Source organism: Hippocampus comes, unplaced genomic scaffold, assembly GCF_001891065.2.
Source record: "Hippocampus comes isolate QL1 unplaced genomic scaffold, H_comes_QL1_v1.1 scaffold158, whole genome shotgun sequence".
In the NCBI taxonomy this organism is placed as follows: Eukaryota; Metazoa; Chordata; class Actinopteri; order Syngnathiformes; family Syngnathidae; genus Hippocampus; species Hippocampus comes.
Genome location: NW_017805548.1, coordinates 792,603 through 819,494, shown reverse-complemented (window position 1 = coordinate 819,494; position 26,892 = coordinate 792,603). Strand labels below are relative to the sequence as shown.

General features: G+C 41.6%; 2 protein-coding genes across 2 annotated transcripts in view; one reads left to right on the top strand and one right to left on the bottom strand.

Moving 5' to 3' along the window:
* Window positions 1-7,798, top strand: part of LOC109521734 (serine/threonine-protein kinase 10-like) — a 30,124-nt gene extending 22,326 nt beyond the window's left edge. Inside the window, exons 16-18 of the mRNA XM_019879764.1 lie at window positions 4,394-4,519; window positions 4,599-4,712; window positions 6,173-7,798. Of these exons, the coding sequence (XP_019735323.1) occupies window positions 4,394-4,519; window positions 4,599-4,712; window positions 6,173-6,319 (387 nt within the window). The 3' untranslated portion in view covers window positions 6,320-7,798. The remainder of the gene's footprint in view (window positions 1-4,393; window positions 4,520-4,598; window positions 4,713-6,172) is intronic.
* A 34-nt stretch (window positions 7,799-7,832) lies between these two features.
* LOC109521733 (collagen alpha-1(XVII) chain-like) overlaps window positions 7,833-26,892 on the bottom strand; it is a 30,504-nt gene continuing 11,444 nt past the window's right edge. The window contains exons 11-52 of the mRNA XM_019879763.1: window positions 24,577-24,747; window positions 24,369-24,449; window positions 24,242-24,286; window positions 23,592-23,720; window positions 23,239-23,502; window positions 23,107-23,145; window positions 23,003-23,029; window positions 22,891-22,917; window positions 22,662-22,724; window positions 21,955-22,050; window positions 21,827-21,880; window positions 21,475-21,528; window positions 21,262-21,324; window positions 20,943-20,987; window positions 20,242-20,313; window positions 20,108-20,134; window positions 19,978-20,013; window positions 18,963-18,998; window positions 18,775-18,882; window positions 18,537-18,638; window positions 18,352-18,432; window positions 16,398-16,448; window positions 16,273-16,335; window positions 16,132-16,191; window positions 15,632-15,658; window positions 15,488-15,532; window positions 14,989-15,018; window positions 14,409-14,525; window positions 14,197-14,319; window positions 12,581-12,676; window positions 12,369-12,494; window positions 12,190-12,234; window positions 11,988-12,107; window positions 11,750-11,887; window positions 11,512-11,673; window positions 11,268-11,414; window positions 10,929-11,078; window positions 10,564-10,713; window positions 10,322-10,471; window positions 10,161-10,232; window positions 8,678-8,722; window positions 7,833-8,295 (exon numbers count right to left, since the gene is read on the bottom strand). Of these exons, the coding sequence (XP_019735322.1) occupies window positions 8,246-8,295; window positions 8,678-8,722; window positions 10,161-10,232; window positions 10,322-10,471; window positions 10,564-10,713; window positions 10,929-11,078; window positions 11,268-11,414; window positions 11,512-11,673; window positions 11,750-11,887; window positions 11,988-12,107; window positions 12,190-12,234; window positions 12,369-12,494; window positions 12,581-12,676; window positions 14,197-14,319; window positions 14,409-14,525; window positions 14,989-15,018; window positions 15,488-15,532; window positions 15,632-15,658; window positions 16,132-16,191; window positions 16,273-16,335; window positions 16,398-16,448; window positions 18,352-18,432; window positions 18,537-18,638; window positions 18,775-18,882; window positions 18,963-18,998; window positions 19,978-20,013; window positions 20,108-20,134; window positions 20,242-20,313; window positions 20,943-20,987; window positions 21,262-21,324; window positions 21,475-21,528; window positions 21,827-21,880; window positions 21,955-22,050; window positions 22,662-22,724; window positions 22,891-22,917; window positions 23,003-23,029; window positions 23,107-23,145; window positions 23,239-23,502; window positions 23,592-23,720; window positions 24,242-24,286; window positions 24,369-24,449; window positions 24,577-24,747 (3,587 nt within the window). The 3' untranslated portion in view covers window positions 7,833-8,245. The remainder of the gene's footprint in view (window positions 8,296-8,677; window positions 8,723-10,160; window positions 10,233-10,321; window positions 10,472-10,563; window positions 10,714-10,928; window positions 11,079-11,267; window positions 11,415-11,511; window positions 11,674-11,749; window positions 11,888-11,987; window positions 12,108-12,189; window positions 12,235-12,368; window positions 12,495-12,580; window positions 12,677-14,196; window positions 14,320-14,408; window positions 14,526-14,988; window positions 15,019-15,487; window positions 15,533-15,631; window positions 15,659-16,131; window positions 16,192-16,272; window positions 16,336-16,397; window positions 16,449-18,351; window positions 18,433-18,536; window positions 18,639-18,774; window positions 18,883-18,962; window positions 18,999-19,977; window positions 20,014-20,107; window positions 20,135-20,241; window positions 20,314-20,942; window positions 20,988-21,261; window positions 21,325-21,474; window positions 21,529-21,826; window positions 21,881-21,954; window positions 22,051-22,661; window positions 22,725-22,890; window positions 22,918-23,002; window positions 23,030-23,106; window positions 23,146-23,238; window positions 23,503-23,591; window positions 23,721-24,241; window positions 24,287-24,368; window positions 24,450-24,576; window positions 24,748-26,892) is intronic.

The following is a 26,892-nucleotide window of genomic DNA, read 5'->3' as shown; positions in this document are numbered from 1 at the left end:
GGGCCTTTATGGCCTGTGGGACCCCAGAGGCAGCTGACGGGTATCGACTGGCTAAGCGGAACGCAGCATCGGTGGTCACCGAGGCAAAAACCCGGGCGTGGGAAGAGTTCGGTGAGGCCATGGAAGCCGACTTCCGGACGGCTTCGAGGAAATTCTGGTCCACCATCCGACGTCTCAGGAGGGGGAAGCAGTGCACCACTAACACTGTGTACAGTGGGGATGGGACGCTGCTGACTTCGACTCGGGACGGTGTGAACCGGTGGGCAGAGTACTTCGAAGACCTCCTGAACTCCACCAGCACGCCTTCCTTGGAGGAGGCAGGGAGGAGATCTTGCCCCAAGTGGAGGAGTTTAAGTATCTTGGGGTCTTGTTTACGAGTGAGGGCAGGAGGGAGCGAGATATCGACAGGCGGATCGGTGCAACATCTGCCGTGATGCGGACCTTGTATCAGTCTGACGTGGTAAAGAAGGAGCTGAGGCAAAGGGCGAAGCTCTCAATTTACCGGTCGATCTACGTCCCAACCCTTAATTTAGCTATGAGTATGTGATAATTAGAAGACTTCTGTTTGAAGTGTATCTTCTGGTAAGAAGGGCCCACCCAAAAAAAAACTTAAAAAAAAAAATAAAAAAAAAGATGACGTGCTAAAGAGTAAAATTGACTTAACATATTGACAGGCCTAAATTTTGGATTCATTAAATTTCTATTTGGGTCCAAGGGCCATTGATAGCTTATCAGAGGGCCCTCAATCACTAAATTCAAGCCACAGTACACTTCACAACAGTGAGGCATGGCGGTGCAACCGTAACGGTATCAGGATGTTTCTTTAACCCCCTGAGGAGATGGGCCTATTTACCACATAGCAGGAATTCTAGGTCAGTTTGCAGATACGGTGGAACCTTGATTAAACCAACAAACTTGGGTCCCATTACAGCCGACTGACTGTTAAATCTAAGTACTTTTTTTCGTGGATTCATAATACCCAATAGAGTCAAAAATTATTGCAATTAAATATAAAACTCTTGGAACCATTTTGGAAAGATTTTAGGGCCGCCAAACACTGACCGATGTGGTTGAATCTGACTGAACTCTCGTGCAGAGTGTGGAGTTTGGCAACTTTTTTTATAAGTGGCCGATCACCGGGGCACTGGTTTTGTGGAGATTCAAAATTTGAATGACAATATCGTAAATTTCAGCCAATTACATTGCACATAAAATTGGACACGCTAAAAATACATTTGTGTGTTTTATGCGACCAAAAGCTTGTGGTAAAAATGTACACGAGCGGCATGTACCACTCTGGGTACAATTACCGGTAAGTGAATGTGAGCGAGCCCCACCTTTTAATATAGCCACACAATTAGCCACACTTGAATCTTTATTCTAACCCACATTCTCTTTGTTAAGCAACCGGCGTCTTTCTTGACTGACACTCAATCTTTTTATGGATTAAAAAAAAAAAGCGGTACAGTTCAAAATATTGTATAGGGAGCCTCAGAACCCATAAGAAATTTCTCAGTGTGCGAACTTAGTGGCCAACTGTCAATTTTTTGCGATGCGGTCTAAGTCTGGTTCGGAAGCATAGCGCAGTGTGCGGCAGATCTTAGACTGTGGTCAAATAGGTGAGCGAGTACGCCTGGCGGCACAAATGACGCAATTGCTGCGACGTGAGTGGGAATGAGATCGCAAATTTGCCAGGAAGAGCTCGAAGAAGTGGCTGGGGAGAGGGAAGTCTGGGCTTCCCTCCTAAAGCTGCTGCCCCGCGACCCGACCCCGGATAAGCGGTGGAAAATGGATGGATGGATGGATGGATGGATGGATGGATGGATAAAATTGTAGTTCACTTGGCTGCGTTCGGCTGAGAACATTTAATATTGAGGCACTTGCTAATGCACAGACACATTGTGAATCAAGTCAATTTGTGGAGGAACCGAAACATTCCAAATTCAAATTAAACTGCACCAATCAACTCACCACCAGAGGGGGCTGGAAGTGCACCAAAGGAACATAACCTGAGTTATTTGTGAAAAGTTCCAGAAGGAACAAGAGCAAGATGCAGTATTGTCATTCAACGTGAATCAGGTTTGGATGTTCGATCAACAAAACATTTCTGTGCACTTCAATCTTGGGAACACCCTGAGGCTGGTACACACCATAGACCAGATATCCTCTTCACAGAAAAGCAATCTGGTATATGCGCTCAAGTGCAGTGTAACCACCCAACGACTGCCGTTGACAGACAGAGGCCTCTCTGCAAAGGCATCTGAACAACCATGATGACATCATTCATGGTTGGGGCGTGGCTCCAACTTGAGGCGTAAATAGTTGAGTTTTCAACACCAACTTGGCTTTATGTTGCTTATCTTCTGACAATTGGGGGGTTCAAGTAAAAAGAAAAAACTTACCTTGCCAACAGTTTCACCTGTCACTCCAGCCTTTGTCAGAGCTGTCGCTGTCACCACTTGTCACGTGTCTACAGAGAGCTGATCAACAAGTCTCCATGAAAATATTATGAAATGCAGAAACTTTTGCGAGGGATATTATTTTGAGGAAGGACCATAAAAGAAAATAAGCTTGAGACTTGTTTCCTTTAAAAAATCCGGGGGGAAAACGGAACCGACAAGCAAAATCGCCGGGAGGTACATGCAAGCCATGGCAAAGGGACAGAATATCGATCATATTACAAAAATGGGAATTCTTGTAAAAGACACGTCTTGTGTTTTATTATGAGGCAAATATCTTGCAGGTAAGGCGTAGAAAAAAAAGTAGTGTGTTTCCGGTAACCCGACCGAGAATTTCTACGTCGAAAAAAAACTTTACGGTCGGCATTTTTTTTTCAAACAACCCTCTACATTTTTGTGTAGAGGGTTTACATCGGTGCAAACTCTCGCGATATTCACGTTGAGCGCGTGTGTCGTTTGCCCTGTCGTCTGTCAACAACATTGACGGGGGGAAAACTAAATAGGCGGCGGCGGCCACGGAGCGGCGGGTTCAATGTCTTCCTGTTTTATGTTTTATGGTTATTTTGTTTAAATTTTTGATGGGAAAAAAAAAATTGTAAAAAAAAAAAAACTTTGTCCGACCTACCGACCCTATGCTGAAATTTCTTGGTACCGGAAACACATCTTTTTTGTTTGGCCTAAGGCAAAGCTAGAGACTTCGGTTGGCAGCACTTGCCGTCGTGCAATGACATCAGATGTCCTTTTCTACGTTCGAAAGGAAGTACCGTTTTCATTTGTCTTTGACCTGATGACATATTCCAAAAATGGTGAACCAAAGGTGGCGTGAAGGTGAGGAGATTTGTCTTTCCGACAAAGCCCTTCGACTCAAGTGGCTTCTACTCTCAGTCAAGTGTGAAGAAGAGTCCGGAGTTTTGTGGGGTGATGGTTTTTATTTTGGGAGGCACCGCTTCTCAAACGACTGTGTGTCTTTGAAGTATGTGTCAGAAGCCAAAGCTATTAGCTCACGCTAATCTGTGCATCCAACAAAACTCTTTGCTTACCACATGGCTTTGACATGCTACCAAATACATCATAGCCACTGGGCGTGTTGTGTTATGTTATTGATCGTGTTTCAGACCGAACCATATCTTCAAAGTCTCTCTCTCTCTCTCTCTCTCTCTCTCTCTCTCTCTCTCTCTCTCTCTCTCTCTCTCTCGATAGATAGATAGATAGATAGATAGATAGATAGATAGATAGATATAGAGTACTGTATTTTAAAAGTGAATTCAACAAAATGTCAGTATAATAAGCCTCTGAATGTATTCTTTTAAATAATTTTGTTATAATACTCACCATTAATGTGAATGGTTTTCCGTTCCCCACGATTGCTAAAGATCCAGAAAAGGTAGCGGAATTATCGTCAGCTTGCCGGGTCCACATGCGGAGTTGCTGCAGGCTCGCTTGCACGCTTCCTTTCTGGAGTCTCCCGCAGGGTATTTTGATGTGAACGTAGCATGGCGCATGTCAAAGTGCCGCTTTATATTCGACCGTTTCATCGATGGTATTTTGTCATTGCAAATCAGACGCACCGCAGAACCTGTTCTTTCCACAAAGGCGAATCCTTTGGTCCATTCGTCCTGAAGTGTACCTTACTCGTCATCTTTTTTTCTTTTCGCCATCTTATTCATCGAAGGATTAGCTCTGAGCTAATGACTGAGCGGGCTGATTTACCCAGCAACAGCCAATGTAGGCCAGTACCATCCAATGAAAATTGCTCCTGCCGCCAACTACAGCTCTGAACAGGACGTGAGCAGTGAAGAATCGATGGATGCATTAAACCAGCGAGAATATTTTGTATTATCTGCGAGCCAGATGCAATCATTAAAAGATGTACACCTGGCTCGCGAGCCATAGGTTCCCGACTCCTGCATTAAAGTGTAGTGTCACATTTTCAGTTTGCAGTTCAAGAAGAAAAGAGACAAAAGAATGAGCGACTCCACCAGCATCAGAAACATGAAAACCAGATGCGAGACTTACAGCTGCAGTGTGATGCCAACATCCGAGAGCTACAGCAGTTGCAAGTACGGATTGTACATGTTTTGATTTTTTCCTTGTGCAAATATTGACACAATTATACATTGACGCCTTCTGTGTTCACAGAACGAGAAGTGTCATCTGCTGATCGAACACGAGACGCAGAAGCTGAAGGAGCTGGATGAGGAGCATATCGTGGAGCTGAAAGAATGGAGAGAGAAGCTACGGCCCAGAAAGAAGGTGACGCTTGCCCCTGGTGATCATTTGACTTAAAAAAAAAAAAAAACAAGTCAGATGTCAAAGCTTCAGATTTTCTAACATTGCAAAGTGCATCCTGAAAGTATTCAGAGCACCTCAATTTTCCCACATTATGACACCACCAACCCAAAATGGAATGCATTTTCTTCATAAAAGTTCCACACGGCACCCAGTAATGGATAATATGGAATACGGATTTTAATTTTTGTTTTTTACTAAAAAAATAGTTGAGCAGTTTCGATGGGAGACAATGTTGAGGAAGGTGATGATGAACTTTTTCCATTCATAATCAGACATAACCAAATAATCAGCCTCCATAATTTGGATGAAGGCTGCTTTGGTTTTATTAGATTTTCAAGAAAAATTTTGATTTTTCCGTATCCTTTTCCAGATATATGCCTCAAGACAGTTCTGTCTTGGAGGTCTATAAACTTTACCATTGACTTCATGCTTGGCCTGTGCTTGGGGGGCAGGGGAGGTCTCTCTTTTATTAGCAGAGGGTATGAACAAGTGTTTCCACATTTGTATGTACATCTAAGTTTTTCAAATTTTAAAACCATTTTAGTCCCATTATCATCGTGGGGTGTAGTGCATAGAATTGTGGGAAGTGTGAGGAAAAATAAAGCGCTGTGAATACTTTCTGGATGCCCTGAATGCTACATGTAATGCATTCAAGTCGGGAAATTGGAAATACAGTCAAACCTCGGTTTTCGTCCATAATCCGTTCCAGAAGGCTGTTCGAAAACCGAAACCACGCTCTTTTTAAAATAAAAATGTTGACTGAACACGTCTGCTCACAATGGAAAGCAACACGAGGAAGCTTCACTTCCATGTCTACCCGAGGAAGCGTCACTTACTCGTGTAAGGAAGGCGAGAGGAGTCAAGTGGCGCATTCAAGTGCGCTCAGTTTGTTCGAGAACCGAAATTTGTTCATCATTCGAGGCATAAAAAACTCGAAATTTTTGGTCGAAAACCGAATTGGTCGAAAACCGAGACGTTCGAAAACCGAGGTTTGACTGTACCACACATGGAGGTAATGATAGAGTAGGTAGAGACAAACTATGAATCCTGCGAGTGAAATTAAGTCGCTAGATATATTCAATATATATGCAATATTCAGACGTATACACTAACATTAATACCCGTTCAACAAGTAACAAAGAACAAACAAAATCCAAAGAACAGCAAGGAGGAGAAGTTAAAAAATGAAAATCCAAAGAAATGTTGACACTCCGGTTATAAATTTCAGCCTTGTTAGACTCCAGTAATATTTATACAGTGAGTGTGAAATTGAGAAATATGAATTTCATCGTGATATACCGGTACATCGATATTATAATGAATTATAAGATGCCGCCACCCAAAATGTAGACCTTATGCAACATCTATTGACATGCACAAGAATGACTGTACGTTGTTGTTTTTCCTCTTGCGGCCCACAGGCCCTGGAAGAAGAGTTTGCCAGGAAGTTGCAGGAACAGGAAATGTTTTTTAAGATGAGCGGAGAGTCTGAGTGCCTTAACCCCTCCGCACAGAGTCGCATTTCCAAGTTCTACCCAATCCCCAGCGTCCAGTCCACTGGATTCTAGGCCAACCCGCCGCTGTCCACACAGCAGATGGACTGATGCAGCTGGGCCTGTACCTTCCTCTCCTACATGGGCCACCGGCAGAGGATGGACCAAGTTTTTCCTCTCAGAACACCACTCTTTTCCTGCAGCTATTTATATCGCATTTTATTTCCCCATCTGCCAACTCAGAGTCATTCAGGCGCAGTAACTTATTGTCTGACATTCTTGGGTTGAAATTATTTTCACAAACAGTCCAGGGCCTGTAAAATTGGAATTTGGAGGCGTTATGGTATGTTGTGCTGCTCCTTTTTTTTTTTTTTTTTCTGGTTTCGACTTTTGCACTAACACACTTATACAATTTGGAAATCTCTCAGATTCTTGCAACATTAATTGGTAAAAATTTGGAAAAATCATCAGATTTCTTTTTGTCTCGAATCAATGTTGATACACTAAATTCTATTACATACTGTATCCCTATTTTAAAATCTTATCTGGGGTATCTAGTTCTACCAATTGAGCGCTTTGCTCAAAATGCCCCCCCCCCCCCGAGAATGCCTTCCCGTCTCAAGGTACGAGAATTGAGCAGTAAATGGGTGGTGCCATTCTTTTTAGTTATGCAAGACAGTGGAGGGAGACATTCTTCTTCTTCAGCTCGTGTCCAATAAATGATGGCACTACTGTATTTTAGCAATAAACCAGCATTTATTCACCAGTAAGTCAGTCAGCATTTTCCCATTATTCAGTTATGGCTAAAAATGATCATTATTCAGGGACAAAGACAAAATACATCAATTTATTATATGTACATGTTCAGCCGCAACAGCATTCGCCCATGAGTTGAATTAGTTTGTCAAAGAATCAGTCTCCAAATAAAACATTTCATTATCAGGTGTTAGTGAATCACCGTGATGCTTTCGAAAAGCTTGTATGAGCTACAATGCATCTGCTTCGACTTTGGATTTTTTTTTTTGGGGGGGGTGATATGCATCCTGAATGCATAAATTGTCTCTGGATAAAAAAAAAAACAACAACAACAAAAGCTGAGCTCTTTTCATGTTTGTTTGCTTTTTGGTAACTATGCTATGATATTCATATCGAATGAAGTTCAAGGAAAATGTGGGCCTGACTGGTTTAGGCTTTCTTGATTTATCAGCTCATTTCTTATCTTTCTATGAAGTGTTACTGAAGGTATTTAATAGTAAGGCACAAAAATAAAAGTGGAGTGCTGTGCACCTTTTTACAAGATTACAACTCAGTAGTGTTGCTATTCAATAAATCCTGCCACATGCTTATTTCGCTCATTTTACTCCTGCTGAGCATTTCAGAACAACTTAAAACTGTCATTGTGAAATCAATTCTTGAGTCGGTAAATTCATTTTGTTGTAATGTCAATTTAATTATTCCTATCAAAATAATTCATTTAAAAATAGTTCAGTTTTCATTTGGCCTAAATCATGTAGATTTCCCTTTTTCTGTAAATAAAGTTTCCTGTGGAATACAGCTCTGCTTAGTCTTGCTTTGATTTTGTTCCTAAAAAGAACGATAATATAGTTTCACCTACTACTGTATATGTGAAAGTCAATAACCTCATAGTGTGTGTGTGTGTGTGTGTGTGTGTGTGTGTGAAACCCGTACGTAAACCCCAGCTTTGTAAAGTTGGTCCACTAAATTAGTCAAAAGCTACATTTAATTGCACATAAGTACAACATATATACACACTCTGAAAATGATAACAGCAGTTTGTTTCATTGCATCGCTGTGTCTAAATTGACACGTAAAGTCACATTAAAAAGCTTGGGCTATTGGTTTGAAAGTCATTCGGTACAATTCCTACAGCAAAGCGGATACAGTCATGGAAAAAAAAGAATGTAGCATACATTTGCTGTGGCAAAACAAACAAACGTACATGAAAACAATGGTGCACTTTCATCCCCATAGTCATGTGACTCAGACCACAACATGCCTCTTTGCTCTCCTTGAAATCACTGAGAAGTCGCCTGAAAAAGCAAGACTTTTTATAGTCAGATCAAGTTTGCAGTCGGATGTGAAAATGTCTTCACTTTGAATCAATAAAGCCAAAAATATGAGAAAGAGCACATTGATCATCAGCGTCCTCTTATACTGCAACTGTGCTGTGTACATTTCACGAAATTAAATGTTTTCATTTTTAAAAAATAAGTACTGAAATTGATGATGAATTGAGAGTAAGAACAAAGTCAGATGCAACCACGGTATATCGACACTTAAATGTTGGAGTTGTATGTTGTCCAGTATGTAGCGCATTATTATTGGTGTATGAGGTTCACTGAAGTCAAAACTCAGCCATAATAATAGTCGGGAGGATTTGACAATTGTATGTCACAAATGCCAATCACTCACCTTTTTCTCCCTTGGGTCCTTGCTGGCCTGGATAACCACGGTCACCTGTACCCATACACATCCAGTCGTTAGAGGTGACAATTCAGACCGTTAATAGTCATTTGGTGTCCCAACAGGACTTCCAGTGCTTCCCAATTATTTTCTGTTCTCCCGGAAAGACAGTTCATGCCCCCTCCACCGCAAACTCGTTTTTTGACCTGAGTCATTGAACCATTTGATTGTGATCATTTGGCTCTCTGTCTCCATCTCTCGCCACCTTTGTTTTCATTGAACTATTTTTCCATGGTGTCTCAGATTTGTTCACTGCACTTCATGGGTAGATTGGGAAATTCACTTCTTTCACGACGCAACACGAATGAGAGTGGGACTGTTTTGAGAGGCAGAGTGCGCTCCCCTTCCATGAATGATTTTTTTTTTTTTTGCTGCTGTTGTGAGTAGCGACACGACTGTAAAGATTAGCTACAGTAGCTCTTTCCATAACGCCACTAAACATCCACCAACGTCAGAAAAACGTAATAACTTGGCAACCCGAGTTGTGAACGCGTAAACAAAAATGATGAATGAGTTTGTTTAAATCCCCCGTCAGCCCACCACACCTGCATCTTGCTTGTTCAGTTTCCATTCATCCTGCCTGATGCTCTGATTTTTCCGAATGCTCCACAAATCTCCTGTTCCATGCTGTGTGGTGCATGCACAATGCGCGAAAGAAAAACAAAACCCTTCACTACAATGCTCCCTGCGCACACTCCAACAATGAACGCACTAATGCAACCTACTGTAGTGGATGTGTAATTACAATTTATTTTCATATGGCAAAAAGCCCGCAGCATTGCACCCCACTATTTGAGAAGGACCGCTATAGGCCATAATGATTTTCGGGGATGAGGAAGACCCTGAAAAAGGGGCAGTACTTTCAAGAAGTCCAGAAACGTGAGAGGCATTTTCTGTTTGGATGACAATATGCTGTAATTTACTGTATTTCAAACACTCTACTATAGCTTTTTTGGTACTGTTTTGATTAGACATTCTGGTCTTACGCGAAAAGTTAGGGACTCCCACAAAGAAAGAAAAGAAAAAAAACTACGACAAACGTGAACGGCGAACAAGGTGTGTTTTTGTTTTCTGCCTGAGTAAGACTGCAGAGAAAACTGGAAGCAGTAGTCTGAAGCACGAAAATTTAGGCCCAAGGCAAGGTTTTGAGTTCTAACTCATCGTTTCATGTTTTGTTGAATCACTGCAGTATAACTGCGCAGTGCACATTCATTGTGAACAAAAAGTTCACTTTTCCATGATGACATGTTTAATACATTTCTAATGTGCTTGTGGCTCAAGAAGCAGAGCTGGAGTTTTCCCAGCTGACTTTGGGGCCCAGGCCTGGTCAGCAGTCAATCCCAGAACATATTTAATCTTACTATATAAACTAAATTCTTAATGGTAACTACGGTGAAAGTAGTGCATCATTATTTTGGAATCAAATGTGTACCTCTGTCTCCTTTAGGGCCTGGAAATCCTATTTCCCCTTTTTGTCCTGGTGCTCCGACAATGGCACCGTGTACTGTAGGAGAAATGCGCAAGTGTAAGCTACCGCAAGTTTTGCGCTTGAATATCATTCAGCTCTTGCATTGAAGAAAAGCATTAATTTACCTCTGATGAATTCCACTAAATCAGTGACATTTTCTTGGGAGCCAAACACTCGGCTGTATCCGGGAGCTCCTGGAGGCCCGGGCAGTCCTGGTGGCCCTTGAGCAGTGCGGTCATAGCTGCTCCATCTACTGTCACCAATCAGACCGTGTGCTACAAAAACAGTTGATCGCCGTAGAAAATGTCAATGTTTGGCATCAATTGTTTTCACATCATTTGCCAATGGTCGCCATGGGATTTCTTACATTGGAGGTATTCCACAAGATGTGTGTAATTCCCACTGAAACCAAAGCCTTGACTGTGGCCCGGCGCACCTGGAGGACCAGGTGGGCCTTGAGGTCCTTGGAAGATGTGATTGCTGTAGTCCCTGATGATGTCGTGTAACACACCGTTAGCTGAAAGAGAGAGAAAGTGGTTTTGGTGTATCGTGAAGATCAAATTGTATCTAATAAAACTTGCTGAGGCTTGAAGTCTATGAGTACACCGGTGTACTTTATTACTTAGTTAGTCATGACTAGCATAAAATACACGTGGCCTGCTGTTTAATGTGTGCCACACACACGACCGCAGAAGGCTTGAACAAGGCATTGATCGGTCACAATCCACTTACATCTTATGTATTCCACCAGATCTGTTGCGTTCCCATGAGTGCCAAGCCAAAGCATGGACCCTGGGGGTCCAGGAGGCCCAGGTGGTCCTCTGACTCCCTGCCCAGCATGGCCATATTGATCTCTCCCAGAGTCATAGAGCAGACCTTGGGCTGTGGATTACATGTCCAGACGGTTTGACAAAGCACCCCTGAGTGGAATGCTGCGGTTCCCATCTTTTTCTAGACTACAACAGTATTTTATGTAAAACATCCTCAAGTTTGATGAAAATCCCAGCAGAAAGAGCGTTGTTATTTTGCATCAAAATTGGAGGTGGGGGGTTGGGGGGTCTGTTGACTCACATTTGAGGTACGCCACCACATCCACAACATTATCTTGAGAACTAAACCATTGGCTGTATCCAGGAGTTCCCGGAGGACCAGGAGGTCCAGGAGGACCTTGGCCAGCACCACCAGATTCCCTCACAACATCCCGGAGCAGGCCCTGGGCTGCATGCGGACAGAGTTGACGAGACCAATAGACATGAAAATAATTCCATTCCACTGTATCGTACATGACGTGATGTCGTTCTTGTTTGTCACCTACATTTGATATAATCTGTTACTCGGACAGCCATACTGGAGTAGTCTCCAGTGTCCAGGTTCCAGTTTCTACCACCAGATACGCCTGAATCTCCCTTTTCTCCCGGGGGTCCAGGAGGGCCGGGTGGACCAGGAATGCCAAACATACTTCCTCTTGTCCTGTCACCTTAGGTCAGTTCCCAAATTGTATAGCATTATTTACAAAGCCATGCTTCACAAAAAACAAAAAGGCTTGTACTCACTGCTGACATATTCCCGCCTATCTGCTCTGATCGTCTCACCGGTGACACCTTCAATGTAGGTAAGTTCGGTGCTGGTACCAGGTGGACCCATAGGTCCAGGGGGACCGGGTGGACCTGGAAGACCTTGACCGGCAATACCTTTTGGAAGCACAATGTTGGATGACACATGTCGGTGAAGTATTTATCTAAGTGAGTGATGCTGTTGTTTTTTTGTTTTTTTTTGTATTCTCACGCTCACTTTGCAAGTATTCACGAACATCTGAGCTCAAGTAGTTTCCACTTCCTGGTGCTCCAGGTGGTCCAGGTGGACCGGGTACACCGGGTGGCCCCTGGGGTCCAACAGCAGTATGATACTTAGCTGATTGGGCATTAAAAATAAATCTGTTAGTAGAAAAAAAGACCACGTGATGGAATAAATGTCAATCAATGTTTTGTCTTACATGAGAGGCCATATCCTTGTCCAGATACACCCACCATGCCCCTTTCTAATGGCAGAAATGAGTCACAGTTAGACAAAATGATGTTATCACGCCATAACTCTTAAATGTTAAACTAAGGAGGTGTTCTCAAATTCATTTGTGTTTTTATGTGATGACAGCTGACAAGATTTTGATTGTACCTTTCATCAGACTGAGGGCACGTTCAGCTACCTCCTCCATGTCAAATCTATAGCTTCCATGACCTGGTGCTCCAGGGGGCCCTGGTGGGCCAGGAGGACCAGCAACATACCTTCTCACGTCATCTCCTGCAACCAAACAATTATACGCATATGTTGCTGTCAAACATGCTTTTGAGGCATTTTTCACGATAGAACAGTTTCGTAAGACCTACGCTGTAAAATGGCGATGAGGTCATCGACAGAAAAGGAGCCGCTCTGAAGAGTCAGACCAAGAGAACTGGAGGTCCCACTATTTCCTCTGCCTTGACCTGGATCATTGAACACATATTAGTCCGAACATTTAACCCCGGTTCACATGGTCAGTATTGAAATGACTGCAATTAACACATGTGCTGTTGATAATGTCAACCACTTTGTTATCTTTAGTACAACAGTTATTCATCTTATGCGGAACCGAGTTACAGAACAACGAAGTGGACCTCTGCTATAGTATCTTCATTTGGTAGGTAGCGTTGCTCAGAACAGTGCTTGGCAATGAAGCAGAAGTTCAGAACATTCAGAGAGATATCATATTTTCACAACCACAAGGCGCACTTAAAAGTCTTACATTTTCTCTAAAATGGACGCGGCGTTTAATAATGTGGGTTGACTTGTGCATGCAGAAAGTTCCAAAATCTATGAATGCTGTTGTGCCACTTAAATGAGGGGTCTGCTTGACTGACTGATGTTGTGCCGACATACTGCTAATATTGTATAGAGGAAAGGCGGACGGAACTAAGGATGACTTCCGGACGTTAAAGTGGGAAGGGTGGGCGTGAAAGAGGACGCTAAAGGCACGCCGCCAGTATGTGTGGTATGTTCATTGGGCAAAACAACATCCCAAAAATGGCACTTATGAATAGACACGCTTACAAAGCACAGTGTAAACTGCAAGGTATCAGTTACGCGGAGGACCATGGGAATCAAGCAGCCAGGAGAGAATTCAAGTGCTTGGTGCTTTCATTTTATGAAATGGCGCCATCTATCCATCCAGGCAAGGACGACCGTGGCGCAGCAACAACCGGCGGATTACAAGGAAAAACTGGCCATCTTCCGCTCCTACTGAGGTCAAGAGTGTCATGTTATGCATTACATGAACTCATTCAGTACCAGCCAATTCTGGACCAAGTCTGAATAGACGTTTAAAAAGGTCTTTGGGAGTGAATGAGTTAAATAACAACGCTTTCTTGGAGATTATAATCCTTCATTGTGCTGCTCTGTCGGCCTCACTTGGCTTCAATTGCTAAGACTGAGAGGCAGCACCTGGCGAGTTACACCACAATTTGTGAATGTATTGTGGATGCTTGGGCTGTTGTTCGCATCGTTGTTCGAGCTTTCGCAAAAGCTCATTTCTGTGAAGCCACACGCAAACGAGACTGACTCTGATAAAGACGTGAGGGAACCGGGCGTGTTTGACGGAGAATTTGCCAAGCTGTTCATTTGGGATACAGAAGATGTGGACTTTGATGGATTTGTGGATGAGGATTAATTAAAAAAAAAAAAAGAGTACATTGTTAAATACTTCAATAAAGTAAAACCAAACTCAGTTTTGTTTGTGTAGCATGCATGCACACCAGTGCATGCTAGCGTATTTTTTAAGATAGCATGTTTTACCATGCTTGCATCCAATAATACAACGCGACTTGTGTAAGTGTTAAATACGGAAATAGCACCCATAACTGACACTACGCCTTATAATACGGTGCGCCGTATGGTTGTGAAAATACGGTATTCTTTCGCCTCAAATATAATATTTCAAGAAATAACAAGACAAGAGTGTTATCCGTACTCTGAATGTAGGCGATGACTCGGCTTGCGACATCATCCACCATCTCGGCACCTGAGGCCGCTGAGACCCCTGGAGGCCCTGGAGGCCCCGGAGGCCCCGTCAGGTACTGCTTCAAATTCCCAGCTATATGTCAAAACAGTTTGATGGGATTAGTCACTAAGCACAATGTAGTAATAGACAATGGACCATTGGAAACAAAAACATGTCCTCACTCTGGATGTACTCTGCAATGTACTGGCCCATTTCACTTGAACCTGATGCACTCCAACCTCTTCCAGGTGGACCTGGTGGTCCAGGAGGTCCGGGTAATCCTCGTCTTGATGTGCCCCCTTGTACAAACAAAGATTTTGCTAAAATGCAGAAAAATGCTCCCAGTATACCGCAGCTGTTCCTCAGCTCAGGTGCAGACATTTTTAGATGGGTACAAACTCCGACTCTTTATGGGAAGCCTGGCATTGTCCGACACCTTTTGCCACCATCAAACTCCTGGAAAACTTGTTCTGCTTGCCAAGAGTGCCAATCTTAAATTCAACACTTCACAACACAAGTGTGTTATTTTCATATTAATTGCTAGCTTATGGCAAGCCATTGGAGAATTTCTTCGACATCCCACTTGTGGGCTGAATTGTCCACATACTAGTACGACAGTTCAACACACGAGTATAATGTGTAATAATCAACATCATCAATCCTTACATGTGATTTAGTTGATGGCATGGTTATGAAAGGTTTTGATATGGATATGAACTGTGGTATACTTTACATACCAGTTATGTATTTGAATTATCTTACCGAGAGAGACTCCAGAGAATCCGGAATCACCTGTGAAAAATGCACAAATGTTTTCGTTTTGATGATCTCTTTGGTGTGCTTTGAACCCTTCATACAGTGTAGCAGCGGTTCGCAAGCTTTTTTACCCTGAGTACCACCTCAAAAAAATACTTGGCTCAGCAAGGACCACCAATAGTCCCAAAATTCAATTTCTATTTATTTTAAAATTAAATACAACAGAATTGTTGTTAACAAATGGACTGTTATTATTTCAGAAAAAAAGTTGTGACATGCGCAGTGTATTCAATTCAGTGATTTTTTTTTCGTATACCACAAGAGGGAGCCTGCATACCACAACTGGTACTCAGAGCTGAGTTCACTGCCAACATACAGTGCTCATGTCTCAAGTTAGCGAGTCAAAGCAAAAAAATGGCCCAACGATGGCTCATATCTTGGAAAAACTTGAAAGTCGATTCAGTCATATATCAAGGCACCACTGTACAAATCTGACTGCTATTACCTGGTTCTCCTGGAATTCCTGCCAAACCTGGCTGACCTGCTTCTCCTGTAACAAGTCAAATGGGATGCAAGCTGTATTATTTTAGCACATTTTAAAAGTTAACTCGTCATGTCGGTACAGTACGCGTGTTCATCGATTTCATACCTTGGTAACCTCGGAGTCCTCGCTCACCTAATCGTGATGGTGAGAAACAAGTTACATAGGAATCAAAGTATCCTCCTCAAATTAAACAGCCATTCATCCATTGCACATAGAGCTGTCATCCAGGAATAGTTCAATGCACAAACTTTGGAACAAATTTCAGATGACTCAAAAAGTATTTTTCCCCTCAGCATTACTGCTTGGTTTGGTGTCTAAAAATAAAAAAAGGCAACCAGAATGTACCATCACTGTTCCACTGGCTTTCCCAGCACAGTACTGTAATACATTACACAACAGCAATGGCAGGATGGAGCTAATTTCTGATGATGTCCGCTAATCGGTTGCCAGTGACTTTTCCTTTCCTTGTAAGAATCGAATTGAAACAGGAAGAACCCAAAATATGACAATTTAAAAATGACAATGAATTACATCAGGACACAGAACTGTTAACCTAACTGCAGCGCATGTTTGGATCATGGCTTAATTTAAAAATATAAGTGTACCCTGTGGGCCCTGGGGTCCAGGAGGTCCAGGTGGTCCTGGGGGTCCAGCAAAGAAGGTTCCTAAAACAAGAAAAAAAAAGTGTGTGTATGTGTGTGATTATTATTATTTTTAAAAAATAAAATAAAAAATTCTCCACCAACCTGATGAAGGGACAAAGTTGCCAGCATCTCCTTTTGGCCCTGCGGGTCCAGGTGCTCCAATACCTGTCAAACCCATTCCAGGTCAAGAACGAATCTAAAATTAAAAAAAGTCCACGTTTCCGTACCTGGCTCTCCAGGCGGACCTCTACGCCCAGGTAGACCTTGTCTTGACTCACCTACGGTGACAACAAAAAAGGAACCATCATCAATATATCTTCTACATCGCTTGCAAACACTCATCGCATCCTGTGAACGTAATAGAGCCTCCAAAGTCAGACCTTTTGACCGTGGTAGTGGAAAATAATGTAAAATGAATTACTTGGTCCCGACCTCATATAATTTTGAAAAAAAATATTTCAGTGATGATTTAAGAAAATTTGGAAGTAAAAAAGTTTCTATGGTATGGTGACGGAAAGTTTTATTTTACTGTCTTCTGTGCAATTACCAAATAAATTCAATTCAATCAATCAATCGATCAATCAATAAATCAACCAAACAATTAACACAAAGAAGTAAAAGCTTGACATGCAGAATGGAGAGGGAACAGCAAATTATGACTGGAATTTAAGAGTTTGTAGTGTATAATGCAGGAACAGTATATTTGCAGTGTGCGTAAATGCAAATATTTGCTTATCAGCAAAATCCTTTTCCTATATAATAGTAAGTTCTACAGAGTGGTGTCACAAAAATAGAAGAGCACTTCACTTGTAGTCCTTTAGATCAGGGGTGTCATTTTAGTCGCGATCCAATTTGGAGTTACGTCTTCCCTCGGAGGGTCGTTGTGACATTGAAACCACAAAACGATTACTTGTACACAACAAATGAATAGCTTACTAGTTTTGAAACCAGTCAAGTCAATTCTAATAGTTTGTTCAATTATTGTTCAAGTGAGTGGAAACCGGGTAACAAAATCATTGCAAAATCTCAACGTAATTGATTACACATGACAATTTGACAATTGCAGTCCAGATTTTAGCAAGTTGACACACGTGATTTGCTTTCGCGGGCCACATAAAATGATCTGGCGGGCCGGATGTGGCCCCCGGGCCTTAAGTTTGACACCTATGCTTTAGATGGTCATTGATTGAGTTGCTGAGGTTAAACATAAGTCCTGCACCATGATGGTTTGAAGTCCACATTTTGTTTCGTTTTTCAAGTTTTTGAAGCATATTTTTCACAAGGGCATCAGATCAGTGAGGTATTGGTAAATCTGTTTGGGGTTCGAATTTCAGCTCGGTGTGTGAGGTGGGTATGTTCTCGCCGTGTTTCCTTTCTGTCTTTCTTTCCATATCTCAAAAGCATGCCCCTTTAATTGAAGACCCCAAATTGTCCAAAAGTGCAAATTTATAACTGTGTTTGTGTTGCGGTTGAATGCCGACCAGTCAAGCGTTTAACACACATCTCCACCAAGGTTGTAATAGTTAACGAAAACTAACAAAATAACTAAAACTAAAATTAACCCCCCCAAAAAAACATGTAACAACAGGACCCATAGCAACAGAACCCCCACCCCCATAAAAAAAAAAAAACAAAAAAAAAACAGTGCTTTTGAAAAAGAATCACTGAAAGTAAAATTATCTACCTGTATGTATCTACCTATATACTATCGTGTACTGTAAATGTCCTTTGTTTTTGTCATTGAGCATTTTTGGGTTCATTTTAAAAGATATTTATTTTCGTTTGGTCATTGCACTTTAAGTTATTATAAAATACTTAGAGACTCGACAAATATGCCATATAAAAAAACCCCAATAAAATTAATACTAAGTTAGAAGTCATAAAAGATAAACTAAAACAAAGCATTTTCAAAAAATCAAAACTAATAAATCCGCTTAAAAAAATAATTATAACTAACCGAAGTTACAAAACAAAAGTCAAAATGAAATGAAAAACAACTCTGATGAAAAGTCCAAAATTATTATAATCTTGCACCTTGCCTGAAACCAGCCAGCTCACACATGATCCTAAAACCAGTAAACAGGAGGGATGGATGGATGGATGGATGGAAAATGGTTTTGCGGAACACCAAACTGTAAATACACTAATTGAGACACTCGACTTTTGAGGTTCTGGACCTACCAGGAGGACCTTGAAGACCTGGAGCTCCCGGTGGCCCTGGCGGTCCTGGAGGGCCCGTCACCCCAGCCGATGAAGACAGACCTGTTTGTAAAGTATCATGAAGCTCAGTTCTACAAATGTAACATTTTAATATTGATGAAGGCTTTGGGTGGTACTAGAACCAAGGAAACGGGTGCAGTACTTACTACCAGTTCGTGTTGAACTGACAGTTTCTGAACGTGTGACGCTGGTGCCAGCTTCTCCTCTCACACCTCTATCCCCTTTCTCTCCTCTGTCTCCTTTTAGACCTTAACGATTATATCATAGAACTCTTACAAGAATGAAAAGGGGATACTGCACAGAAATGACTCAATCTTGCCGTTCTCTGTCATCATTTCAAACCCCTTAGCATGCTTAATATTCCAAAGACGTATTGTGTTCTACCAGGGTTTCCAGTTGGACCGATGGGACCAGACAAACCAGGAACTCCAGCAGGACCCGGAGGTCCAGTCGGTCCTGGTGGTCCAGGGATGGCGACCGTGTCTGAGCCAGCTTGAAACCAATTCAGAGACAAACAATATTTACACTTTGAATTGCTTCCTCTTTCTGTTTGCGGCATCGTAAAGTCTTACCTGCAGAAATGACTTGACCAGCTGGACCCATTTCACCTGAATGAACGATTTTACATTTCTTTATCAAAAGCATGTGTACAATTATACACCGTATTTTTCGCACTATAAAGCGCACGTAAAAGCATTCAATTTTCTCGAAAGCCGACAGTGCGCATTATGCACCTGATAGAAAGAGCCTGTAACTCTCTTTATATACCCATTGAGTTGTTTCCCTGTTCGTGTTCCGATGCCATCTAGTGGTGATTATCAGCAGGAACCAATTGTAACCTAAAAGGGTACTGTACTGCCCCACACTAACTGACAAATGCCAAAACACACTCAAACAGAAAACTACTTTGTGAGCTCTGCACAGCCATTATGAAATGAAGATAATACCAAAGGCATAGTTAATTACTGGCTAAACAAAGGAAGACGGACATAAGCAAGACTTCTAAGGATATTTAGCCCGTTGCGGATGTGAGCCCAGGAGGTTTGTGTGTCTTTTTCTTGAATCAACTGTCTCCATCACTTTTGTCTTTCATTTTTTTTTTTGTCATGCCATTTCTATTTATATGTTTCATGTCCGTGGTTGTGACCAGTTCTCATTGTTACAGCTGCAGAGGTTGTGAAGGCTCTATATACATAAAACTGTATTGTATTGTATTTCCTTTAGTGTAGCACCATCTACTGGATGCATAGCGCAACCACAGCCACTATAGTAGCTTCTATTCTATGCGCCTTACTATGCAGTGTGCTCTATGTACGAAAACAGTTTTAAAATAAGCCATTCATTGAATGTGCACCTTGTAATCCAAGGAGCCTTATATTGCAGAAAATGCGTTAATTGGATATGAGAAAAAGAATGAACAACTTGCATTTATGAAGCCATTCTACCCTAAGTTTTGTAATGTTGCCTCGCTGACACAGTCACGCAATTACAATATAAACATTGTCCGTATTTTTTAATAGAAAGAAAAACACCCCTCAATCGCACTTTCATGATACGGGAGAGGGAGTGATTGCTTTTGTCTTTTACCTTTTGCACCAGGCTGTCCTGGGATTCCAGGAACACCTGCAGAAATGGATCGTTAGGAATTATTTCAAAAATTATATCCTTTGGAATTGTTCAGAGGCATTATAGATTCGTATTGGGATAGTTTTCACACCTGGTGGGCCTTGATTTCCTGGAGGACCTGAAAATTTTAAGTATTTTGTATTTGTCAAGGCAATGGAATAAAATTGCAAATGTGGGGCAAAAAGGAACAAGATGCGTTTATAATAGATTTGACAGTGTGGGCACCTGAAAGACCGTCATCTCCAGGAAGCCCAGCTGATCCCCTCGCCCCAGATGGTCCCATTGAACCTGCCTCGCCTGCAATTTATACACAGGCCGTTTAACCCTTTCAGGGACAGCGGTTACTACAGTGGACAGCTTATCAGGTTACAGGATGCATGAAAGGGTTAATAAAGGAAAATAGCACAGCGATAGTGGGGTTTTATTTTTTTTCCAGCAGCTTCTTGGTAAGTTTGGGAATGGAAAAATATCCATCCCTTTTCTGATCTGCTTTATCCTCACAAGGGTCGCGGGGGGTGCTGGAGCCTATCCCAGCGGTCTTCGGTCAGTAGGCGGGGGACACCCTGAACTGGTTGCCAGCCAATCGCAGGGCACACAGAGACAGGCAACCATCCGCGCTTACACTCACACCTAGGGACAATTTTTGAGTGTTCAATCAGCCTGCCATGCATGTTTTTGGAATGTGGGAGGAAATCGCAGTACTCGGAGAAAACCCACACAGGCCCGGGGAGAACATGCAAACTCCACACAGGAAAGCCGGGGCCAGGCCATCCACTCTTTCTTGAAACGTAAAATGTTGGTTAATTATTTTTATTTGAATGTCTGAATATATTACAGTTTGTCTGAATATATTATGTCAAGGCATTTTCCACGAGTTGCGCAATACTTTTGAAGATAATTTGGGTTTTTTTTTTTTTTTTGCTCACCTGCATTTCCCTTGGAGCCCTTTTGTCCCTCTCTTCCAGGTTCACCTTTAAAAACACATCAGTCAAACAAAAGTCCCTTTTTCTTGAGCCAAAAAAGTGTTGTTCCGTGTGATCATTGACATTAGCATAATCTCGAGTATCAAAAGATTTTAGTTCATGAATAAATTGCCATAAATTACCTTCCTTAGCCATGCAAACTGAGCGTAAAGGACATTAGAAGGTGTTCTTCATACTTTTGAAAAACAATCACTTGAGTAACACAAGTGTCCATGTGCTTGCAGTATATTCAGCTACCGAGGTTCTCAGAGACGTTCCGTACCTGCTGGGCCACGAGGTCCCCTCTCTCCCAAGGCCCCTTTGATTCCTGGCAAGCCCGGTGTTCCTAATGTGTCAGTTCACATCATACAAAGTTGTCTTTAGTTTAATACTACACTTGGCTCATCAAATATTGTTGACAGTAAACACAGATTCAGTAGGTTCATATACGAGTACCGAAAGGAATATGAATGCAATATAATTGCTTGGAGCAAACCTTTTTGTCCTGGATATCCATTGTCACCCTGGGAACCCTTTGGACCAAGAGCACCTGGAGACAATTATTATTCTGATGAATATTCGGTCGAAATCGCATATTCTATACAACTGAACTAAATGCAAACAATCAATAAACTATGACTCATGAACTGATCGAAGGCCTTCCTGCCCATTATTGCTGCTTCTGCACATAGTTCCTGTGAAGTCAAAATGATTGCTGAAGAACAAATGATGTGCTTCAACTTGGAAAGAAAGTGTTTACATTTCCATTACCGTACAATTTTTTTTCCATGATTAGTGAGTTAATGTATTACTTGAGGTCAATCACGGATATTTACAGTTCCGCTTACCTTTCAGCCCCATTTGTCCAGGAGCCCCAACTGGTCCCGGATCGCCATGAGATCCTGTCCAAATGGTTTTCAGTATTCAAGAGCGAACACCAAAACATTAGACAGGATGAAGATTCAGCCCTGTTTACCTTTCTCTCCTTTCTGTCCAAAACCAGGTAGTCCAGGCACTCCTGATGGCCCATCCAAACCCTTTGGACCTGGTAATCCCTGAAGACCTGGATCACCTATTCACACACAATATTTTATATACTTTCTAGGGAAACCAAATTGCTGGTCCCACTCAAAGTATGAACGGCATGTTGTAAATATCCTTTCACTCTGTAAACTTAAATACAGTCAAACCGTGTTACAACGTACCTTGACGGACATAATGAATCTTTCCGTTGTAACGGTAGTTTGTGAGATTTGCTTCCGTTTACCACACATTTTCAGACCATGTGCACAGGACTGTGCCGTGCCTCCGGACGTACAACAATGTATGACACGATCAGTGGTGTTGCTAAGCAACGGATGGGAACCCCGGCTGTACATTTTGTTCATAAGCGAGGTCGTGACGGCAGTTAGCTTCCCATGGTTCGTTGTATGAAGACCTTTTCATTATTTTGTGGCAAAAATCTGGTCGTTATAATGACGTTTACATTATAAAGGTGTTCGTTGTAAGCAAAATCGGCAAATGGAAAGTGAATAATGTGAAATTGGGAGTTTGAAATGCGTTATAATGTTATCGCGGTGAAAACGTCAACGGGGTGGGTTGAAACAAGGTTCGACTAGAAGGAAAATACATGCTGTGAATTTCGGATGCCAATTATGACACATCACATATGACCAAAATTACCTGTGCTTCCCTTTGGACCTCTGGGTCCTTCTGTTCCTGGGTTGCCCACCAGTCCAGGAGGACCTGAGAAATAACAGCGTGTTTACTGCATGCTCACCCATCATTCTATGAGGACTCCCTCAGCATGCTGATATTCTAACACGCGCGCTATGTGCCAAAAGACTGAAAGGGGTGTGACTAATTTATTCTGTGGTTTCATTTTAGGACGGAAGCCGTCCCCAAATCTTACCTGGTAGGCCAGGAAATCCAGCATCACCTACAAGAAATTAGACATTAATATATGTGGTTCTTTCAAAAACAGTCTTAACCACATAAATGTTTCAGACTGATTGGAGTTTCACCTTGAAGCCCAAGAACACCTGGATCACCTGTGGATGAACAATGTGACTCATGAGGCATACAAAAATAATTTTGTTCATATTTATTTTCTTCAGTAGACACACACCTTTCATCCCAGGGTCTCCTTTAGCTCCTTTCAATGAGTCTACAAATAGAGGACGTTTAATTCACATCAGACCACAGAGCATCATTACCTCTTTGTTGTAGCTGAGTATGTTTTTAATTATAATTTTCTGACCTCTAAAAGCATCAGAGCGTAGTTCACTTCTCACCAGCTGCTGGACAGTTCTCTGCAAGTCCCCCCCTGAACCTCTTGCAGTCCCTACACCAATTCCATTATCAGAGTGAGTCAGTGTGGAACCAGAATAACTCCTGTCCGTGTATTTGGAATCCAGCGGATCGGCAATGTTGATGCCAGAGAGACGACTAGTCCTCGATGACGCAGTGCCGGTGATGGCTTCCACAGCTTCAACTCGCTTCTTGAGCCGTTTCACTTCCTCACCTGGGAGGCCAGAGTCATAAATGAGACATGACTGGATTCTTTCTATGAAATCATCGGGGATGAAAAATAAGATGCAAGTCTTCTCTCACTCAAAGCGATGAGTCCAAAGAGGAGACCAAGAAGAAGGAGGAGGCTGAGTAGGAGGCCCAGCAGCCACTTCCACCAACTGCAGCGGCAGCAGCGGCTCAAGCCGAAGCATGAGCCGTCGTTGCACACATCTGATGAGTACAAATTCAAAGAAGCCCATTTTGTAAGTAATCAAAATATCATTATGGACGACTTTACTTCCAAAATATTTTTTCCAATCATCTTCTACAAAGTTTTCCAAACTTTGACTTGCCCTTTTCCGGATGAATTAGTTTGGTTTCATGTTTGCCAACAGTTCGAAGAGTGATAAGCCTCACTGTACTATAAGTGAAACTGGGTTCACATCAGCACACAAGCTGTGACCAAATTTGACAACCTGCACCTACATTTCTTCTTAGAAATATGTTTTCGCTTGTTAGTGAAAAAAGAAAGTTGTGTGTTTTATGATTGTCACGAGCCAGTTATCTTCTACATGGTAGCCAAGATACTCTATATCCAATTTGTTTTTCATTTGAAAGGACTCAAAACTAAGGATAATCAGTGCAGTGATCTGTAATGATATAGAAAAATAGCAAAGTAATTTACACATACATGTATATGAAATTTTAAACCAAAGTAGACTATTAAGTAACAGTGGGACAATTTACTTTACCTGCACAGCCAACTTTATCTTTTGAGCCATATTTCAGGAGTGCAGCTGTGGTAAATAAAACAATGAATTACTGTCAAGAAAAATAAATACATGGTCTCATGCCCTGCAATGCAAAGGCTTGATGTACCTTTAGCATCCCTTTCGTCATTCATTGTGCCCATTGAAAACTTGTGTTTCTCTCTCATCAGTGAGTCATCAGAGTAGGTAGCTGTAAGAGAACACAAAGTACTCATCATTCCAGATGTTGCTAAAATAATTGTATTTTATATTGGAGTTTGCCATCTACATATTTTCTTGTCTTGTACTGCTTGCAGTAAGTAAATCTCAAGTGGTACCAGCAGACATTGAAGAAGTTGCAGGAGCAGCAGACATGAATTGTTTGCCTGTGTCTTTGGTCATGACAAGTCGCTCTGTTTCCTTCTTGACAGGCGTATTGTCCTTTTCTATCATCGTAAACTTATAATCTTTGCCCAAAGGTTCATCAATAGAAGGACTGCTGGGGCGCACTGCATAAAAGAAGGATGCAAGTCAAATTTGCAGGATGTACATAGTCATTTAACACATCTCTAAGAAAAATACGATGACGACAAACCTGCTAAAATATAATAAAAAGAAAAGGCAATTCTAAAAACCCATCCACCATTTTCACAACTGCTTATCTTCATTGTTGTCGGAGGTGAACTGGAGCCTATCCCAGCTGACTTTGGACAAGAGCCAGGTTGCACTCTATTCCACAATATATATTCAGTTATTCTATTTTAAATAATTACAAAACACAACCATGACTGCTTTCCTTGTCTGGCTTTATTTTAAAATTACATTAAACATACCTGTATCAAATTAGAAATGCATCAATTTTAAATGACCCAATGTAAGCAAAAGCAAAGTAGCCTACATATTTTAAACAAATGTAGACATCAATCTAAGTGGCATAAAATATATTTGACAGAAATAAATTTTACATCTTTTAAAACCCTAGTAGGAAAAAAAAAAAGAAATAAAAAGGTAAGCTCTACTGTATTGTAATTTTGAGACTAATGTGCATATCTCACAAGTCAAAATCAGGACTGCATCGTGAAAACAGATCACATTGGTAATATTGTATACATTCAATATCAATCCATTTTCTGAATTGCTTATCCTCAGTTTGAATAAACGTTTAATCTTGGCCACTCCTCCCGGCTGATTTATCGGACGCTTTACGATCCTTTCCTGTTTAGCAGTGTGTGTAGCATTATTTTGTATAATTTTGTCTACAGACACCTATTAAATTATCAGCAATGTTGCTGTTAAAAGATGGATATGTTCATCTTTCGCGCAGTACCAGCGAGATTTGTGTGAATTTTACTGAATCACACACGCACATTAATTTCGGTGTTTCACGACAATATCAGGTTATCTTAGTGATTAGCATGTTTTTCCCTCTGTTAATTGCCCCACGTAATTCCTTCGTGAGAACGATACTTGTTCGAAGTGTGGGCTATTTGCCACCATGGAGACTGTGATGACTGACTTGGAAGCAAAACCACAACGTGTTGTTTAGCCACAATAAGTTTCAGCCAAGGCTCGTTGCAAGATAGCTGCTGCAACATGAGCAGCGCCGAGCTCGCACCGACTTGCTGACCACCGCGTCACAACGAAGCTTTTCGCAACGGTGTCTGCCGTTCAATTATCGGAAAACTCAAAAAATATGTCAATCTAAATGTAGCTATTCCTTGTGTTTTAATTAGGCTAAAGTTGCAAACTGCTGCGCAAGCCTTGTGTAGTTGAAATGAGTACCCATTGTGCCTCTACTCTTGGTGCCCTATTTTTTTGTAAATAGTTGTTAATAGTTACGGGTTTATTGTTACTAGCTCATTTCTTCCCAAAGTAGGACAAATCGTTATTTGCGTTTCACTCACCTTATTATTTATTTATTTTCGTTGGGTTTTAGATTTAATTGTTTCGGTTTATTTAGGGACAGTGTCATGATTCTGGTTTTGTGTGTCACCAGCAGGTGGCAGAGGAGGGCCTTCCCTTCTGTATGTGCGCCTGCCTCCCATCTCAATTAGCCATGCATTTAAGGACTGTCAAACTGTCGAGCCTTCGTCGGATTATTCTTCATCTTGCTCATGACTTTGTCTACAAATGATGAATTCTCTAGATGTTCTTTCTAATTCATGCCATGTAGCTTCTTGCCTCGTTTTTTTGCATTTTGATCGTAAGTATTTGTTGTGTAAATATCTTCTCGGTTTTGTGTCTGTCGTGGTTTGGCTTATTTCTTGTATTTTTACAACAAGCTATTTACATTATACTTCCCTTGCCTTTTGCAAGCGTTTTTGGTTTGACTTGTTTTTCCTGTTGTTTGTGTCAATGTCGTATGTTTATTCGGTCTTGCTTATTTTGTGCAATACATACATGGCAATTTTCCGCGGATCCGCGGAAATCCGCCGTTTTATTTCTTAAATTGATTATTTTTGTGAATCGTCTAAATCCGTTGAGAAAATTTTACGGGCGGTCAGATACCTTATCGTCGAGTTTTCACGAGCTCTCCCGAACAGTCTCTCTGTTTTCCGTTTGTAAACAGCCCTGCGATTGGACGTGTATGAAAGCTTCAACTAATCAGATCACTGAAGGCATTATTTGTTGCGGGAGTCTTAGCTCGATTATAT